Consider the following 20886-nt stretch of genomic DNA (forward strand, 5'->3'; position numbering starts at 1 on the left):
GATGTCTAATGGCAAGCTCAACCAAGGTCCATCCAAGGCTTCACTTGCCTGGTGCCAGATTGTCATATGAGGATCAGCCAGTCTGGTTTGGGGAGACTGACCCCAAAAGATTGGCCATTTAATGACAGGTATTTCTGGGCAAAATAGCTCATGATGGTGGCTCCTAAAGTGTGGATAGTTTATCAAATATCCTGGTGAAGGATCATTAGCAATGAAGATGTCATGGATGTTCTGAAGTTCTGAAAGGATACTGCATCTGTTCCAAGGCCTGGTGGTTGATGGTGTTCATGCTGTTGTAGATAAAAGTGCTGCTAAGCAGGATGGCCAGGGCAAAGATCCAGGAGTCATTCTTGGAGTCACCCTACAAAACAGATTATGTAAGTGAGCCTAGTATTCAGATCTTCATCTTTGACACTGTATCACCCGTAGAGTTGGTGATCAGTTCCACTGGAGTCAGGGAATACACAATTTGTTCAAGATTTGATGTCTAAGGGTTGGGGCCTGAGATTTAGTCTAAGTCATTGCCTGGAATCTATGACTAAAATTTTATCTATCTGTCTTTCTATCATCTATCTATCTATCTATCTATCTATCTATCTATCTATCTATCTATCTGTCTATCTATCATCCACCTAGCTTTATATCCATCTTTTTATCTGTCATTCTATATTTTATCCATTTGACTTTCTAATCTAGCCAATCAGAGAAAGATAGAGGCTGGCAAACCTGGAGCCTATTTTTGCATTTACGTTTTTTCAAATCATATTTCATTTTTCCCTCAATTGCCTCTCCCCTCTGATTGGAGGACTGCAGTGTACAGTAGTAAATGCCTCCCCAAACCTTCTTTTAGAGGGGATCAGATCACATCTTTCCAGGTAATTCTCCATTTTCTATCAGCAGCTCTGCTTGGTTTAGACTTCATGCAATATCCTGCCCCTGCACAGGATTTCCCCTTTCCCCTTCCCCCATTTTCAGCTTCCTTTTGTCTTCCTCCATTAGTTTGCAGGCTTCTTTTTTCTTTTTTTCCTTTTCTTATTTGTATCCTTAGGATGGTGCCTGACGCATGGTAGTTACTTAATATGTTTTTAATTGACTTGGCATGGTCATAGTCTTTTTGAGGAACACAAAAATAGGACCTTTGCTCTTAAGATTTGACAATTTCCCCTTGAGATTGTGGCCATGAATGTGTACCTTGATGGGCATAAGGCAAACTTGGGAAGGAATTTAATGCTAAAGAATATGGGGCTTCAGCAGGCCAGCATAGCCACATATAGAGATGGCTCTACTCAGGTGCCCATACTCTAGCCAGTAATTTCAGCTCTTTTACACTCACAGAAGAAGGGTGGGGCTCTAGCAGTTGCAAAAACCCTAAAGAGCAAGAATTTCTACGTGCAATAAAGCAACCATTAATCAGATGTTATAGAATGCATTGTGGGATCAACAGTTTCCCTGACTTTTATGTACAGCCTGCCAATACCTGACAGTTGTGCATCTGCTATGCATTTTTATAAGCTTTGCAAAGGATTTTATACAGATTATCTCATTTGAGTCAAATAATAATCCTAGGATGTAGGTGCTTTTATTATCTTCATTTTACAAATAGGGAAACTGAATTAGAGAGGGTTCAAGTGACTTTCCCAGCCTCACATGGCGTATGACTCTCTGAGGTAGAATTCAAAGTCAGATTGTTATGACCCCAAACCCAGCACTCTGGCCACTCTGTTCCCTGGCTGCTCCTTAAAGGCAGGAGCTGGGTGACTGGTATTTTTGTTCCCTGAGCCCATCAGGGAGTAGGTTCTTAGCAAATGCTAGCTACAGCAGATTGCTCTTTTTTATTTGCTGGTGAATTTACAGCCTGGAAGAAGTAGGTTGTCAGAGGCCTTTTAAAGAAATGAAAACTATCTGAAAGAAATGGGATTCCCAGACAGTCAGTCTGACCTGAGGTCCAGTGCCAGCCTCATCCTAGGGTTTTGGTCACTTCCTCTTTTGGCCCATCTTTTTCTGCAGCTGGAACTTTTGGGAAATCCTTGATACAAGGAGAGTTGTAGGAACCTGTGATGGGTCCTTTATCTTTACTAGACAAGGCTTTCTTATTCAGCATCCCAGCACCCATCCAGCTTGATCACCCCACAGACACATTACACAAGCATCCCTTGGCAATAATTTGTTGCACCCCCCCCACAGGCCTGCCAGGTATAAGAGGTCATTCCTTCTTGGATCAGGCAGAGTTAGGAAGGGAATGTGAGTGAGCAGAATGTCGCTGATTCATTTACCTTTTCCACATCTCTAAGGCCCTCAGTATCAAGCAGAACTAAGGTATGGTCAAATTTGATGGGGTGAGGAACACACCACATCCAGATGCCCTTTGTGTGAGACTGCACAGTGGAGCCAAGGGAGAAACCTGCAAGGGAAAGGTGAGACATGAGGGTCCATTGGAGGCAGGAAGCCCAGAGGCTGCAACAGCCAAATTCCTTGGTCCTAAATGGAGAAGATGACAAGCTCCTCAGTGGGGAAAGAAAAAGAACACGGATTAAAGGTAGCATTTATATGGCACATTTTGTTTGTGTTCTCTCCTTCTGTCTTTGCAGTAATGCTGTGAACTAAGTGTTTCTTTTATGACTAAACTGAGACTGAGGGTGGAAAATTACCAGGTCTGGGTCACACAACCCATGAGCAATTGAGGCAGCTTTCACACTCAGGTCTTGCTGGTTCCCAATCCCACATTTTCCAATATCAGCAGCTTGGGATAGAGGAACGCATACATTCAGTTCGCCCAAAGCACTTTTATTAGATTTATGGGGTAAGATTTATGGTAAAGGTGGCAAACAAGAGGGATGAGACTTTAAGGTGTGCCTGGAGACATCACCTTTCTTAACACTATCAACCACACCCAAGGCTACAAAATGTTTAGACAAACTCCAGAATCCTGAGCTTAAAGAAGGAAGAGCAGTCCAGAGGAGAGCATCATGGGAGTGTTGGTAGAGAGCAAGGAAGGACACAGGACAGCTGTGGGACCCTGGGCAAGTCACCGAATCTCTGTGTACTCCTCCCTCATGCAGCCCTCAGCAAACTTTCTAAGACCTGAAGTGACAGGGAAAGAGCTGATCTACAAGAGAAGCCAAAGTCTCTGTTCAACAGGAACCACCGGCCAGTTGCATCCACACACACAGAGCACAGCACAGCACACCTATGAGGTGACTTCCTAGAATCAAGTCAGCTTCACTGGGATTCTGACTTAGTAAGTTGTTACTGAAAAACTGTCCTTATATGAATTCATAACATCTTTCTTTAATGGGAAGAAGGAAGCAAAGGAAACAGGCCTTTCTTAAATGCCTACAGCGTACCATGCACTGTGCTAAGCAATTCACAAATACCTCATTTGATTTTGACAACAACCCTGCAGCATAGATGCTCTAGTTATATCCATTTTACAGTTGAGGAAAATGAGACAAAGCAAGATCAAGTGACCTGCCCAGGATCACACTGTGTCAGTTAGTGTCTACACCTATTAAGTGAACTTAGGGTTGGCTTGAGGTTCAGCATTCTATCCACTTCCAGGGCTTGTCCAGAACACCCATAAACCCAAGTCTGCACGAAGAGGGTACTTCTCCTTGACTCTTTTACAGCCCCAAAAACTTTCCTCTTGAGGAAAATTTGCTTTCTTTTTTTCACTGGTTTCTATCATTTAATTTTTGGTAGTATTGTTTTTTATTATTGTTATTTGTATTGTTTTAAAATATTGTTTGAGGTCTCTATTTTCTGTGCTCACTGAGTGGCCAAGTGACCTTTGCCCATAGTAAAGCAGGGTGAGCTTAGAGGAGACTTGTACAATTATCTGTTAGATTTGAGTGTGAGCACCAGAGGTACCGGCTATTGTAGGTTTTAACCCTGAGAAAGGATGCTGGTGTAAGAATGTGTAGCTAGTATGTGAAGGAACCACTGAAAGGTCTTTACATAAACCATGAGCCACTTTAGAGGGTGATGAGGTACTGGAGAGTTTCTTGGAAAGAAAATAATGCATCTGGGGATCTGTGAGAGTTTCCTGACAGAAGGGAACTTTGTCAGATTCCCAGAGATAAAGCTAGGAAGGAGAAAGCAGACTGGTGTGACTGATGACACCGTGCTATGATGTCCTGGGACTCTGTAATTTTACTTGGGGAATTGAAATGGAGGCTTATAGAAGGTTATCCCATGAGGAGCCTCGTAATGATTAACTTCTTCTTATCTAGGTTGATAAAGTGAGAGATAGAGGCCATTTTGGCAATGAAAATAGTCAGTGCTAAATGAACCCAGACTTGATGTGTTATGAATGCTCTTAGTCCTTCGTGTACCTCCCTTGAGTAGGAGACCTGCTTAAACATCTTGTAACCCTGAGTATTTTCTCTTTTGGGGTGGAACCTCAGTAAAAATGGAATCCCCACCAGAGAGGGATACCAAAGTTGTGACAAATTGAGACTTCTTGCAGTATATTATACACCACTGGTTTCCAAATCGATGAATGATTTAAATAGCTTTAAAACTTGCATCATGAAAAATTGACAATGGATGGAAAGCTATATTTTCACAGCTGTTGAGAGAAGAAAAGTTTCATGTCTCATAGAAAATTATAAGGCAAAATATAAAAACAAATAAAAATGTAAGTAACAAAACCAGTCAATGAGAATGATTAATGAGATTTTGCCCAGTTCAGAACCAATCCATTTAGTCCCTGAGTTGTGGTCCTGGATCAAGGGTTATCTGTATATACTTAATTTACATGTAAGATCCTGGAACTCTGGGACTTTGTCCTAATTCACAATGAAATGAAGGGGCCTTTTGTCTTAGCTACCACCACCACAACTGCTGACCAGCTGTCATTTGGACAGGAGGCATGTGAACAGCAGTGTGCGTCAGACCAGCAGCCTTCCTGGCAGTCTGGCCCACAAATCCAAATTGAGGAATGCAACTCTCACAAGGGGCCCTCCATCCTTACTGCAGTGAACAAAGCTGATGACCAACTGGCTGTGTGGGATGGCCCCCTTAATAAAATTACAGTCTTGACCAAAGGAGTAAAAAGGGAAGGTATTTATTCAGCTTTCTCAAGAAAGGGCACTCCTGCCTATGTTCAAGATGGCTGAGGAGGGTGAGGGTGTGCCCTGAACAGCAGTTTTTATAGATCCTGAAAAAATACCCCCACCCTAACCCCTTCCTCTTAGCCCATTGGCTGACCTTTGAGGGTACAATCTATCCATGGAAAATCTATCCTGGGGGGGAGGGGGCAGAGCCAAGATGGCAGAGTAGCAACACACACATACGCTAGCTCTAAACCCACCGCCCATAAAATATCTGTAAAAAACATTCTGGAGCAATAAATTCTGGAGCAGCAGAAGCCACAGAACAACAGAGCGGACAAGATTTCTGTTCCAAAGAGACCTGACGCGAAAGGTCTGTCTGGCCCTGGACCGGGAGCCGAGCCCAGCTCTGCCTTGGCTGGCACTGAGAGGAGCAGATCCGAGCAGGCTTCAGGGATGGAATCTCCAGCAGCCACGTGGGTCCTTCCACCTATGGGCCCCAAAGGTTGGCGAGAGGGTCTTCTAGGCTTGCCGAGAGGGGAGTGGGGTGCCCCCATAACTCAGGCCCCTTCAGGAGGCAGCACTGGAGGTGGGAGAAGACCAAGGCTCTCCAAGCAGGCAGGAGCCTGGATCCATTGTTGAAGGTCTCTGCATAAACCCCCTGAGGGAACTGAGACCATGAGGAGGCCCTGCCCCCACCTGAGCACCTGAACTTAATCTCACACTGAATAGCAGACCTGCCCCCACCCAAAGCCCTGAGGCTGGGAAGCAGCATTTGAATCTCAGACCCCAAGTGCTGGCTGGGCAGATCTGGAGGTATGGTGAGGGTGGAAAGAAAACTCAGATGTCAAGTCACTGGCTGGGAAAATGCCCAGAAAAGGGAAAAAAAATAAGACTATAGAAGGTTACTTTCTTGTTGAACAGATAATTCCTCCCTTCCTTTTTAATGAGGAAGAACAATGCTTACCATCAGGGAAAGACAGAGAAGTCAAGGCTTCTGTATCCCAGCCCAAGCAATGGGCTCAAGCCATGGAAGAGCCCAAAAAGGATTTTGAAAATCAGGTTAGAGAGGTGGAGGAAAAACTGGGAAGAGTAATGAGAGACATGAAAGAACAGCATGAAAAACAGGTAAACACCCTGCTAAAGGAGACCCAAAAAAATGCTGAAGAAAATAATACCTTGAAAAATAGGCTAACTCAATTGGCAAAACAGGTTCAAAAAGCCAATGAGGAGAAGAATGCTTTCAAAAGCAGAATTAGCCAAATGGAAAAGAAGATTCAAAAGCTCACTGAAGAAAATAGTTCTTCCAAAATTAGAATGGAACAGATGGAGGCCAATGACTTTATGAGAAACCAAGAAATCACAAAACAAAACCAAAAGAATGAAAAAATGGAAGATAATGTGAAATATCTCTTAGGAAAAACAACTGACCTGGAAAATAGATCCAGGAGAGACAATTTAAAAATTATGGGACTACCTGAAAGCCATGATCAAAAAAAGAGCCTAGACATCACCTTTCATGAAATTATCAAGGAAAACTGCCCTGAGATTCTAGAACCGGAGGGCAAAATAAGTATTCATGGAATCCACAGATCACCACCTGAAAGAGATCCAAAAAGAAAAAGTCCTAGGAACATTGTGGCCAAATTCCAGAGTTCCCTGGTCAAGGAGGAAATATTGCAAGCAGCTAGAAAGAAACAATTCAAGTATTGTGGAAATACAAGCAGGATAAAACAAGATCTAGCAACTTCTACATTAAGCGATCGAAGGGCATGGAATAGGATATTCCAGAAGTCAAAGGAACTAGGACTAAAACCAAGAATCACATACCCAGCAAAGCTGAGCATAATACTTCAGGGGAAAAATTGGTCTTTCAATGAAATAGTGGACTTTCAAGCATTCTTGATGAAAAGACCAGAGCTGAAAAAAAATTTGACTTTCAAACACAAGAATGAAGAGAAGCATGAAAAGCTGAAGAGCAAAGTCATAAGGGACGTACAAAAGTTGAACTTTTTACATTCCTACATGGAAAGACAATATTTGTAACTCTTGAGACTTTTCAGTATCTGGGTAATGAGTGGGATTATACACACACACATGCACATGCACAACCACACACACATAGAGACAGAGTGCAAAGAGTGAATTGAAGAGGATGGGATCATATTTTAAAAAAATGAAATCAAGCAGTGAGAGAGAAATATATTTGGAGGAAAAAGGGAGAAATGGAATGGGGCAAATTATCTCTCATAAAAGAGGCAAGCAAAAAATTTTTAGTGTACAGAAAAAGAGGGGAGGTGAGAGAAAAACATGAAGTTTACCCTCATCACATTCCACTAAAGGAAGAAATAAAATGCACACTCATTTTGGTATGAAAACCTATCTTACAATACAGGAAAGTGGGGGATAAGGGGATAAGCAGGGCGGGTGGGATGATGGAAGGGAGGGCATGGGGAGGAGGGAGCAGTTTGAGGTCAACACTCATGGGGAGGGACAGGATCAAAGGAGAGAATAGAAGTAATGGGGGACAGGATAGGATGGAGGGAAATATAATTAGTCTTATACAACACGACTATTATGGAAGTCATTTGCAAAACTACACAGATTTGGCCTATATTGAATTGCTTGCCTCCCAAAGGGAACGGGTGGGGAGGGAGGGATGAAGAGAAGTTGGAACTCAAAGTTTTAGGAACAACTGTCGAGTACTGTTCTTGCCACTAGGAAATAAGAAATACAGGTAAAGGGGTATAGAAAGTTATCTGGCCCTACAGGACAAAAGAGAAGATGGAGACAAGGGCAGAGAGAGATGATAGCAGAGAGAGCAGACTGGTGATAGGGGCAATTAGAATGCTCAGTGTTCATGGTGGGGGGAGGGGACAAAAGGGGAGAAAGTTTGGGAGGGGACAGAACGGGAGAAAATTTGGAACCCAAAATTTTGTGAAAATGAATGTTAAAAGTTTAATTAATTAATTAATTAATTAATTAATTTTTAAAAAAAATCTAGCCCAGCAACGAGGATTAAGTGTACAAGAACCATTTTTGGCAAAGGAGGGTAAGGGAATTAGCAACTTCTGTCAAGGACAGTCAGGTAACATAGGGTAATGTCTGGGAAAGGAGATAAGGGAACAAGGAAAGGCAGTCTGGGAGGATGCAAAAGCAGTCTCTGTCAGGGACTACCTCGTAACACAAAAAGAATTTTAAGAAAAACAGAGTCTTTATTGTTTGGTTTCTCAGGGCCATGTGAGACAGACAGGGCTGACCCAAAGGGCCCCTGAGGGGTCTTCACTAAATATACCTGTTCCACTCACGGTTCTCATAGGACTGGAAATTCAGCCTCACTGGATCTGTTAATTATCCTGAGCTGAATTCAACCTACAGAAGGAGGATCAAATCAGTGCCTCCATCTTGATCATCCCCTCCCCTCAGATCTTGAAGAGATAGCTCAGATTCTTTCTTCTGAAACCCCTAGGAAGAGGAGCACCCTTAATCTCTAACCCGGATTGTCTACCTTGCTTCTAGCTTGGCCACTGCAACCATTGTCCTGGGAAATAGTACCTTTGAGACAGGGGAATCTGTCCCTGCCACCACCAATAGCTGTCCAACAGTCACTTCTTGGCATCATCTTTTGGCAGCAGGTAAGTCTCAGAACCCTGAAAACAACAGCATCCCCTTCACCCTGGCCAGCAGTTCTGAATCCAGCCCATTTCTACCAGAACTGCCGATGGCATCTCAGGCAACTCTGGTCCAGGGGGGCCATCCCTTAGATCTGCCTATTGACTCTGCAAATGCTGTAACCCCTATTTCTTCAGTAGCCACAGCAAGCAAAGACCCCCCAAGGCAATCCTTGGTATTGACCAATGGTTCTACAAGGGTGGTTTTAATCAACAGAAGAGACAAAGAAGATGCATTGCTATCAGATTTCGTGCTGAACCCTTAGGATCAATGGGTCTTTCCATGACTTCAAGCTGAACCCTTCTGTGTATTTTCTCCTCATTATGATGACTTTCTTGAGAACAGGGGCTATATTGATTTCATACTGGCATTGTCAGTACTTAGAGCATTAGATGGCATGTAGTGCTTAATAAATTCATTCCTTCATCAGGGGAAGAAAGGGGAGGGGGGAAGATTCTAAAGGTAAACATGTTGATACTCTCCAGGGCTCAGTTTGAATATGCAACAAACTAAGTAAGCTCTAAATACATTTCAGAACATAAGCCACAATGTAGTATAGTGCAGACAGCCCTGACTGGAGCCCTGACCTGGGTTCAGATCTTGCCTCTCTTGTTTGGTACCTGTAAACAATAATAAGTAGTCCTCTCTGGGGCTCAGTTTCCTCAATCATTTGCTGTGGAGTGATTTAATTCACAAGTATTACAGCCTATGATCTAAGCCTTTGATGGACACTCCTTCACCTGACTCAGTCTCTCCTGCCTGGAATGCTCCCCTCTCATCTCTGCCTTTTGACTTCTCTGTTTTCTTTCCATTCTCAGGAAAACTTTAGTGAGAATCTTTCCTGGCTCCCTTAGTGCTAGTGCCTTTCCTCTAATGATTATCTCCAGTGTATCTTGTATAGATCTCATTTGTACACACTTGTTTGCATGTTGTCTCCCCCTTTAGACTGTGATCTCCTTGAGAGCAGGGATTGAATTTTCCTTTCTTTGTCTCCTAAGAATTTAGCAAAGTTTCTACCACATAGTAGACACTTAGCAAATGCTTGTTGACTGACTGGAAGACAACAGTAAACCGGAAGTCAACTTTTAAACCTTCATTAGGTCTTAGACATTTCTTGTAGCAACTGTAACCCTGTGGCACAATGTTCCCCAAATTCAGACTCCAGGAGGCCAAGACTCCACTTACCTTTGTTCTTTCCTGCCAACTTGTTCATCAGGTAGGATTTTCCAGTACGATACATGCCAACTATAGCTACCACCACCACTGGCTTGGTAATGGAAGTAAGAATCTGTAGGCCTTGCTGGTTTACGATCAGCTCTCCATTACTGTTTTCTACCAGACATATGGGTGCCTCCATGGGCACTGTTGATGCCATGGTCACCTGCAAATTCAGAAGATCCCCTTAGATAGAAATCAAGATGCAGAATTCACACAATCCTCAATCAAGATTGCCTAGGTGAGTCAGATATTAGTAACAGCCAAAGAGAGGATGCTCTGTCCTTCTGGAATTCTAGTTTTAGGACCACAGAACTGCTGATGGCAGCTAATAAAGATGTTGATAATAATGCCAGGTAATGTAATAATTACCTTTATGTAATGCTTTAAGTGTTATAAAGCACTTTATAAATATTACCTCATAATAAGTCTGGGAGTTATGTGCAATTACTATCCCCATTCTTACAGAAGAAGAAATTGAGGCAATCTTTAGGGCTTAAACACAGATCTTTATGACTCCTGTCCCAGCTCTGTATCCACTGCACCACTGAGCTGCCTTAACCAGCTGTCCTGTGAGGTTGTTCTTGATACCTAGTGCTGTCACCTAGGGAAAATATTCCCAATCTTTGAAAGTCCTGCCCTGGAAATTTCTGCCTGGTACAGCAATTACATCCCTTTGCATTATGTTAGTCCAGGTCCACTGTGGCCATGACCATGAGTTTGTGTGAGGGAGGGATAATATGGGACAGTGTCTGCGGTAAATATGTTGAGATAAATAGGGTTTTTTAACTACTGCTTGGTGCTAGTGCCTTCTCAATGTTGGCTGATCTGCTATAGAGTGATTTCTGCGCATCGCTGCCTTCCCCCACTCCACCCAGATTTCTGATTATTGCTTCAGTTTCTATTTGCTGACTTCTGTTTTTCCTTCTGAATTTGTGGAAACCAAGGGGCTCTTTTGTTGGACTGTGGAAGGGCACTGTTCTTAATCATTGGCATCATGGAAGAGTGGATAGAGAGTTGGTTTGGGAGTCAGGAAGACATAGGTGAAATACTGTCTCCTACATAACCTGAGTGTGTGACCCTACTTAAGTCACACAACTTGCCAATGATCCTTGGATCTCTTTAAGACTATTGCAAAACAGTTGTAGGGCCTTTATTGGGAGAGGAAATTTCATTCCTAAGGATATTATTACACCAGAGAAACTTTAGGTCCACACCAAAAAAAATCACTTGTGGAAGTCACCCAACTTCTAAATAGGGAATAAGGACCCCAAATTCTGATCTCATGATAGGAATCTAGAAACAGCCCCTCAGTGGCTGCTCAGATAAGACTGAACCGCTGTCCACCTCAGTCCCTTTCAGTGAGGTCTCAGAGCCCCAGGTCCAGAGCCCCAGTTGAACCCAACCCTTACAGACGTAGTAGAATTGTAAAGAACTTTGTGGTCCTTTTTGGGGTCCAGTATATAAGGCCAGGAGAGAGGACAGTCACTGTCCCTGCCTCATAGGATCACCAGGGATTCTTTCTTCCTGGTTTATAGATGATTTCCCTGAGTTTCTCATCCAAAACAGATAACCAGTGGATCTTTGCTCCTGGGAACATCTCCAGAGCTTGGACCAAGGCAACCTTCACTGGGTCATAAAGAGAGGGTAGGCTGCCTTCTGTATGAACCTTGACCTCATAAGTTATAGTGCCTATTAGGTAATGGGGAGCAGTGCAAGTACACTTTCCCCATTTCTCTTGAATTGGAAATAGTCCCTATCTCGATACTCTGGGTCAGGAGAGGACAATGAAAAGTGACATGATATGCCATTCCCTAACATGAGACTTGTTGAGGCCATGGGGCAAGTTGGATAAAGGGCTAGACCAGGAGACAGGAGGAGCTGGGCTCCCATCCTGTCAGCCACTCATCCCAGCTGGGTCCCCGTGGACTTAATGTCTGCACCTCAGGCTCCTCATCTGCGTGTTCGTCCTTCGTTGCCGAAGAAGACCATGCCATCAGAGAAATAATCACATGACTTGCCCTCAATTTTGTTTTGAGGGAGGGAGGGTTGATTCTCATCTGTGCAATGGGCACAATAGCAAAGTGCTTACTTCACTGGGTTGTTGTGTGACTTCAATGAGATACTTTCTCTAAAGCACCTAGTGGACCACGTGTTATTCCCCTTTGTGCTTTCTCTACAAATTCTTTTAAGGTTCATCTTGAACTGCTCCTAATTCATTAGCTCAATCTAGTCTTTGCCTCCTGGATCACTGCCTTGTGCTGGTGATAGTGATCACTGGCTGACAATAGATGATCCACTAGAGAAGGAAGTGGCAATGCAGTCTAGTAACTTTGCCTTAAAGCCCTATGATCTATGGGGTCATGGAGAGTTGCAACAACAGTGCTTGCTCAATCAGCATTTTCCCCATGTAGAATACAATCTTTGGATGGAGCCAAGTCCTGGCAGTCCTCCCAGCATTCCCCTAGCAGCCTGCTGAATAGCAGTGAGCACCTAGAGTCAAGGGGCCCCAGAGCAAGGGCCGTGCCTGCTGTTCCTGCCACAGGCTCTACCTAGGAGGAGCAGGGCCATCCTCAGAGAGGTCCATCCAGCACTGGGGGTAAAGAGCATGTGTTGCACTCCCTCTATACTGTCTCCAGGCTGACAACTATAACCCCACACTCCCAGAGTATTCTGGGAACTCACATTGCCCTACTCCTGAATAGTACACTTCCAGACTGATATAGATTCACAGAGTTTTACAAACTTTATAGATTTGGTCTTCTCCCAGCAAAAACAAATGCATGCCCCTACCACTGAGATTGCCTAAGTGGCAGAAGATCAGGCCCTACATGGTTAAAATCCAATTTTAGTGTGGTTTCACTCTGCTAGGCTGAGAGTCATCAATTTCACATCTTTTACAGACCTTAAGCAATCATGTGGTCCCATTCCCTGCCTGTACACACTTATGATTTCATCCTGTGACTTACAGAGGTTAAAGGATTTAGCCTGGATCAGGAAACTAGATGAGCCAAGGCTAGAACCAGATGCCAGATCTCCCATGTCATGGCTACATCCTTTTTCCTTTAAGCTTGTCTTGCTCTGTTTTCTGAGCAGTGACATCTATAGAATGAGCCTGTCCCCCTCAGCACTTCCAACTGCCTTAGAGGGGATGAGTTGCAGTGTCTCCAGAATACAAAGCCAGGGACCAGTGTTAAGCTTCTGACTAAGTAGCTAAGGCCAGAGGAAGTTGTTTGGATGAATCAGTGCCAACCAAACATGAATTATTCAAGCTGCCGCTTGTCCCTTCTCACTGGGTTTTAATCCTGAGATAAGCCTTCAAGCTCCAAGGAGAAGATGCAAGGAGGATGGAAGAAAATTTGGAAGTAGCCCTTACCTACCTGAGGAGGCTTCAGACCAAACAATTGACGAATGCTCTCAAGTTTTCTCTCTCTCAGCTCTTCCCTTATTTGCTCTTCTTTCTTCTCTCCTCCCTTCTCTCTGTTGCTTGTCAAAATGCTTCTATTATTTATAGTAAGAAGGAAAGTATGGGAGGGGCAAGTGAAGTAGAAACCGAAAGCAGATCTTTCTGTTCCTAACTCCCTAAGCCTAGAATGAGAGACTAAAGTGCATGTATGGGTGTGCTTGAGAAATGCAAGAAATGCCTAATTATTCACCAGATGTGAGAGATTCAACAAAAGTATTTTCTATTGCTAACCTCAAAAACATCTACACATCCTTTATACCTACCATGATAAACAGAGCCCAGGGCCTCACAGCACACATTCTTTAGGTAGATGACCTAGGTCCCTGACTGCTGGCATTAAAGTATTAAAATGTTGAAACCTCTTATCCACTGACATTTATTTTAATCCCATGTAGGGCATTAAAGGGCAGCTATGTGGATAGAATGCTAGGCTTGGGGTAAGAAAAACTCATCTTCCTGAGTTCACATCTGGCCAGAGACATTTACTAGCTGCATGACCCAGGGCAAGTCTCCTAACCCTGCTTTCCTCATTTTCCTCATCTGTAAAATGAGCTAAAGAATGAAATGGCAAACCACTTCAGTATCTTTGCCAAGAAAATCCTAACTGGAGTCACAAAGAGCCAGACATGACTGAAACACAACAACAAATTTCAAGGAAAATCAGAGATATTTAATGCAAGGGTTTCTCCTTCAATTTGTTTCTCTTCTTGTACTATTAGTTGATTTTTAAGTATAAAAGCGTTTCAGTTTCAGACAATCAGATTACTTATTTCACTCTTTATAATCACTGTGTCCCTTATTTGGCGAAGAATTTTTCCATAGACATATCTATGAAAGGTCCCCACCTTGGATGACTTCGAATTTTTTTTTCTTACTCATATCCATTTTTACTTTATTGTAGAATAAAATACAAGTTGTTGATATAAACTGGATTTCTTCCCAGCTCTGCCGTGCTTCCCTTTTCCTGACTGTCCAAATCTGCACATAAGAGTCTCTGACCTGCTTTATGGGTGCCTAGCACATAGTAATCGGTTAATAAATTTCAAATAATTGTCTAAATGATAGTACAAAGGATATAAATCTATCTCCAATACATATCATTTGTAAATGCCATTTTCATTATTAAAAAGCTTTCACCCTTGTTACTTTACAATTTGCAAAACTATTCTGAAAACTGCATGTGTGTTCTGAGGTTCTTGAAAGAATGCACTTTTGAATAGGATAAATGCTTTACAAGAATTCAAGGGCCGTTTGCTATCATGTCTTTATATCCATCATCACTTTTTAAAATCATAAACTATTGTGATGTTAGCCTTCCTTACATGACACTAAACAAGAAAACATTTTACATTGAGTTAAAAGTAAGGAAGGACTATACCTGCTAGAAAAAATGAGAAGAAAGTTGTAATAATTTTGAGATTTTAGTATCCCAAAGAGTGAAAACTATATCTTTTCAAGGCCTAGGCTGGGACACCATTTAGAATATGAGTATTCAGATCTTTAGTGGACTGTTAAGTGCTCCAGCTGCATAATTCATTGAACTGTCTTGTGTTTGGTTTGACTGAGAATAACTTAAAAACAAAGAGTTCATATGCATTCCATTCTTCTGAAGCTCTGTGATAGTATTTAGTAGCACCCCAAAAGGATGTCTTCCTGGAGTTGTATTATAGTATTTCTTCAAGTCATTGCTAAAAGATGTGGAGTCTAATTCTCCTATAATACTCATGCCCATTTTATCTAGGTGTTTAATGAATCTATAAAATCTCCTCCTGGGTTTCATCATATTAATTCTAATACAACCTTTGACCTCCAATGTCAGAAATCAGAAGAAACCACAAAGAGATTACTAGACTCAGCTACATATTTACTGAAGAGTTTTCTGAACAAATTGTGGTATATGAATGTAATAGAACACTATTGTATTATAAGAAATGATAAGCAGGAAGACTTCAGAGAGGCCTGGAAGGACTTACATGACCTCATGCTGACTGAAAGGAGCAGAACCAGGAGAACTTTATACACAGTATGTGAGGAATTTTTCTGGTAGACTTAGCCCTTCACAGCAATGCAAGAACATTCCCAATGGACTCTTGAGGCAAAATGCCTTCCACATCCAGAAAAAGAGCTATGGAATTGGATCACAGAATGAAGCAGAATATCTTCTCTTGTGCTATGTTTTGTTTCATTTTGGTTTTTCTCATGGGTTCTCCCATTCATTTTAATTCTTCTATGCAACATGAGTAAGGTGAAAAATTGTTTAATAAGAATGCATGTGTAGAACCTATACAAGATTGCATACCATCTCGGGGAGGGAGGGAGGGGGCGAAAATCTAAGACCTATGAAGTGAATGTAGAAAACTGAAAACAAATAAATTAGTAAATAAAAAAAAAGAGTTTTCTGAATTTCTGTTCTTTTGACTCACTCGGAGCTTCAACCAATACAGGGATAATGGTAACTTCATCTCTTTGACTTTCCATAACTTTAGGCATGTAATGCAAATTCAATAGAAGTATCAACTTGTGTGTAAGCAGGAGCATCACAAGACTCACAGTAAGTATGCCTTGTATGGAGGTAAATAATGGCTCTAGCAGGTGTTCTTGTGCTTGTAAAAGTCAGCCTTCTAATTATGCATTCATTTGAGGACCTAAGGCTGTGTGCCCACTGTCAGCCTGACTTCCTTACAGACCACTTGGTCGAACATCTCGGAACCCGTGTTGTCTGTGGTTCAGAAGGATGAAAGAGGTGGAAATGACTTTAGCAGTTGTAGGAATTGCTCAGGGAGGGAACAAGGGTTTGGAGCCTAGCTCAGAAGGTGGTGGCTGCCATTATTTCCAGTGGAATTTCTCTTTTTCTTTCTTCCTACTGAGTTTTGTTGGTAGTCTATAAAATGCAGGTGACTTATGTGAGCTTATTTTATAGCCTACAACTTTGCTCAAATTGTTTATTGTTTCAGCTAATTTTTAGTTGATTCTCTAGGATTCTCTAAATATATCATCCTGTCTGCAAAGAACGATAGCTTTGCTTCCTCATTGCCTTTTGTTATGCTTTCAATTCCTTTTTCTTTCTCCTATAGCTAGCATTTCCAAAATAAAACTAAAGAATAGTGATAATAGATATCCTGCCTTCACCCTGACCTTATGAGGAAAGCTTCTAGTTTATGCCCATTACAGATTATGTTTGGTTTTGGTTTAGATAGAGACTACTCATTATTTTAAGAAATGCTCATTTATTACTATGCTTTTCAGGATTTTTAATAGGAATGGGTGTTATATTTTCTCAAAAGTTTTTAAAAATTGCTGTCCAACTCCATAAAGAGAACTGATAAAATTCTGAGCACAGATTTACACTTATCTTCCTTTATTTTTCTTGTTTTTTTTCAAGGGTGAGTTTTCTTTTCCATCGTGACTAATATGGAAATATGTTTTGCATGACTTTATATGTATAATGAATATTGTATATATGTACATATATATACACATATATATTTAGCACTCACTTGAAAAAATTGAGTTCCAAATTCTCTCCCTCCCTTGTGCTTCTCCTCAGTTTATTAAGAAGACAAATCATACGATAATAATTATTCATGTGAAATCATACAAAAAAAATCATGTTATTATGTTAATTATTAACATATTAGTATTATCATGTTGCAAAACAAAGCAAGAAAAATAAAGTGAAAGAACTATGCTTTAATTTGCACCCAAAGTTCATCAGTTCTCTCTCTCTAGGGGGATAGCATTTTTCATCCTGGGTACTTTGGAATTGTCTTGTATCATTGTATTAATTAGAGTAGCTAAGTTTTTTGTACTTACCCCTCCACCTGCGCATCAGTATTCCATGTAACTCCCTTCCCCACACTCTGTAGTTCAGCCAAACCAGGCCTTCTTGTTCTTTTCGTTCCCAGTATTCCATCTCCCATCTCCATGCCTTTGCAATGGCTATTCCCCTATTCTTGGAATGCCTTCTTATCTAACCTGTACTTATTAGAAACTTTTGTGTCTTTCCAAACATTGCTCCAATAACACCTTGTATGTGAAGACTTTCCCTCTCCCCTGCCAGCTGCTAGAGTCCCCCCTGCCCATCCAAATTTGCCTTGTAGTAATTTTGTAAATACATAAGTATGTAGATATTGTCTCACAAACAGACAGTAAGGTCCTTGAGGGAAGGAGTGGTTTGATTTTTGTTTGTAGCCCCAGAACCTAGCACGGTTCCTGGAAAAGAGCAGGTAGTTCATGTGTGTGTATATATATATATATATATATATATATATGTGTGTGTGTGTGTGTGCGTGTGTGTGTATATATGTATATATGTATGTGTGTATATGTATATATGTATATGTACATGTATATGTATACATATATATGCATGTTGATTGACTTGTAGAGGAAAGACTCCTGGAGTAAGAGTGGAAAGGCATGGCCTTCAGCCTGGGTCCTGGCCCCTCTGACCTGGGTGACCTTGGGTAACTTGCTTCAACTCTCTGGTTCTCGGTTTTCAGATAACATTTATTTTCCTTCTTGACAGCACCTTTTGTGGACCAATGAACTAACATTTATAACATCCTGGACAAATGTGAAGTAATTTGTTGGTTTTAGTGACTTGATATTCACATGGTCTCATTCTTTTCGTAGTTGTGTTCTTACGCAGGCAAGTGTTAGAAACCTTGGTTTATTGGACGTAACACTTCATGGATAGGCTCTCTCTGCTATAGATGCCTTCTTACCTCCTGCCTGGTTCCCATAAAATGTAACCTCCTTGAGAGTAGAGACTGTTGTTGTTGTTTCTGTATCCCTAGTGTCTGGCACTGTGCCTGGTACACAGGAGCTGTTTAATAAATGCAGATTGAATAATTGAATGAATGAATGACATCCCTGCCCTGTCCATTCCCTGGAAACTCACTGTATCTAGAATCTTCCCTGATGGAAATTTCCAGCTTCTTTCCTTGACACACCAATCAGGTGCAGTATCCTGCCCTTCCCTGTAAAATGCCTGGCCTTCAGCTGCTTTACATGGTATACAGGGTAATACATACTGAATGAAGGACCTAAGGGGAGATGGAGAACAGATAGATGGATAAAATAATCTAGGTAGATAGATAAGATAGCATAATCTGGGCTACACTTCCTTTTCCCTTTATTTTGAAATTATTATTTATTTAGTGAAAAAAATTTATTTTCTTCCCTTCCTATCACCTTAAGCAGCTAGTTGGTACAGTGGTTAGAGCACTGGGCCTGGAATTAGGTAGACCTGAGTTCAAATCTCTCCTCAGATATTTAGTAGCTGTGAGGCCCTGGGCAAGTCACTTCATCTCTGCTTGCCTTGGTTTTCTCATCTGCAAAATAGGGGTAACACTAATACCTACCTTCCAGGATTGTAGTGAAGAACAAATGAGATAACATTTGCAAAATACTTAGCACAGTGCCTGGCACATAGTAGGCACTTAATAAATGCTTGTTTCCTTTCTTCTTTTCTTCCCCCCATGGGAAAAAAAGAAAAACAAAATTCTTGTAGCAAACATATGGAGTCAAACAAGACAAAATCCCACATTGACCTTGTCCAAAATGGGTTACAGTTCTAGAGGGCACTTCTTTTGTGGTTATCTCTTCTATTCCTTCTCCTTCCCTGGATTCAAGATAATCTCATCCATGCGCAGCTGCCCTGTCTGCTGAGAGAAGGAAGGCTCTGGGGAGCCTTCAGAAGGCAAGGAAGCAATCTACCAGAACCAGTTCTAGTTGGAGGTGTATTGGGAGTGGGCTTCCTTCTCCTTGGTGATGATCCCAAATGGGAGAGAAATAATGCTATTAGGAGAAAGTCTCAGCTCCTTTGCTTCTACATGTGTGCTTTTGTCTCAGATATAAGAGATTATAGTGTATGATATTGTGAATTTCAAAAGGGCAGGAGATTGGGACACCAGGATATCCAGGTATATATCGTCCATTGTAGGGTTTGGAGCCAACTTGTTCAGTTTTGAGAGCCCTTGGAGTGAAGAGTGGTCTTCAGGACACAGCCCAGCAGCAGCTGAGACCAGGACTCACCTCATACTCATGCCATATTTGGGCATGAATTTGGTAGGACCAACGCTTTGTAGAAAAAGTGTGAAATCTGAGCCCACTCCTCAAAGATTGAGGTGGCAAAGGGGAGATTGTGACTGAGATCTTGGGGGTGAATGGGAAATGTTTGTATTTCCATTTCTGTCATATCTTAGATGGAAATGTCTCTTTGTGAAAGCCAATTTAAAAAATTGAGTTAGTTGGAACTGGTGTACTAGTCACTGTTGGCTAGTAGTGGAGAGACCTTGTCAAAATGGTTCATGGGACCCCTAGAATCCTGAGGGGGAGATATAACTGGCCTTGTTCTAGGAGAACAAGCCTACATTTTTTGGAAAAAGCTTTAAAAATGAGGGGAAGAAAGCAGTTGCACAAAAGTGACAGCATGTGAAATGTTCCCCACATATTCAATCTCTCTCCTCCTCACCTCCCCTAACCTTTTCTAGGGCCAAGCTTGGCTCTCATTCACCTTCTCCTTCCTTCTAACCTATGACTCTTAAAGAAGGAGGAGAGATTCTAACAGAAGACAAGAAAACTGCTTTGGAAGAGAAAACCAGGAAAGTTCTAACTGGCTCTTGCTCACTTCAAAGTGAATGTTTCTGTGTTGCCAGTGATCTGGTCTTCCTCCCCACCCCACCCCACCTCATCCCCACCCCTCTTGGTTTTTGGTTATTCTTCCTTGATTACCCTTTTCACTACAGCAGCTAGGTGGTGCAGTGGATAGAGCACCAAGTACAGGAGTCAGGAGGACCTGAGTTCAAATCTCACCTCAGATACTTGACACTCACTAGCTGTGTGACCTTGGACAAGTCACTTAACCCCAGTTGCCTCATCCTGGGTCATCTCCAGTCATCCTGATGAATATCTGGTCACTGGATTCAGATGGCTCTGGAGGAGAAGTGAGGCTGGTGACTTGCACAGCCCTCCCTCACTCAAAACAAGATCAAGTGCAAGTCATGTCATCATTTCTCTGATGGCATGGTCTTCTTCAGCAACGAAGGATGAACACACACCATTTTAACTGCTCAGTCAGCTCTGATATTCTTGGCTTTGTTCCTAAGGCCTGGAGTTTTCCAGATTTCCATAAGAGATCTCATAATTTAAAAAATCCCAGACAAACCCCAGCCACCAGTATGAACCAAATAACTTCTTTAAGGAAGTAAGGCAAACTCAAAGTAACATTCTTCATTGCATAGCTCAGTAACTCACTCACAGAAGCCACAAAAGGAATTGCCTAATGACAGTGCTAAAAGAGGACTGCTTGGTGGAGAGCATTAAACAGACTCTCAATAATTTACATCCTCCAAGCGCTGTCCTCAGTTTTCTTCTCTTCCCTTTCTCTTTCATGGTTTCCTCACCTCCCATGGATCCAATGATCATATCTATGAATTTGGCATCCAAGTTTAAATATCTAGCCTCAATCTATGTTCT

At 41.9% G+C, this 20886-nt stretch overlaps 1 protein-coding gene and 1 pseudogene across 8 annotated transcripts in view; both read right to left on the reverse strand.

Moving 5' to 3' along the window:
- The window catches only part of LOC140529956 (guanylate-binding protein 7-like), a 433747-nt gene that overhangs the window by 10875 nt on the left and 401986 nt on the right, over positions 1-20886 (reverse strand). For 6 of the 8 annotated variants that reach the window (XM_072649010.1, XM_072649012.1, XM_072649008.1 and 3 more), the window contains 3 exons: positions 9909-10104; positions 2274-2401; positions 252-361 (listed from right to left, as the gene is read on the reverse strand). In XM_072649010.1, coding sequence (XP_072505111.1) covers positions 252-361; positions 2274-2401; positions 9909-10104 — 434 coding nt within the window. Of the gene's footprint in view, positions 1-251; positions 362-2273; positions 2402-9908; positions 10105-13314; positions 13420-20886 lie in introns of those variants that run through there. The other 2 variants (XM_072649014.1, XM_072649015.1) reach the window with 2 other exon arrangements.
- LOC140522008 (protein MEMO1 pseudogene) lies at positions 14897-15942 on the reverse strand (annotated as a pseudogene).

This window comes from Notamacropus eugenii, chromosome 2 (assembly GCF_028372415.1).
Source record: "Notamacropus eugenii isolate mMacEug1 chromosome 2, mMacEug1.pri_v2, whole genome shotgun sequence".
Classification (NCBI taxonomy): Eukaryota; Metazoa; Chordata; class Mammalia; order Diprotodontia; family Macropodidae; genus Notamacropus; species Notamacropus eugenii.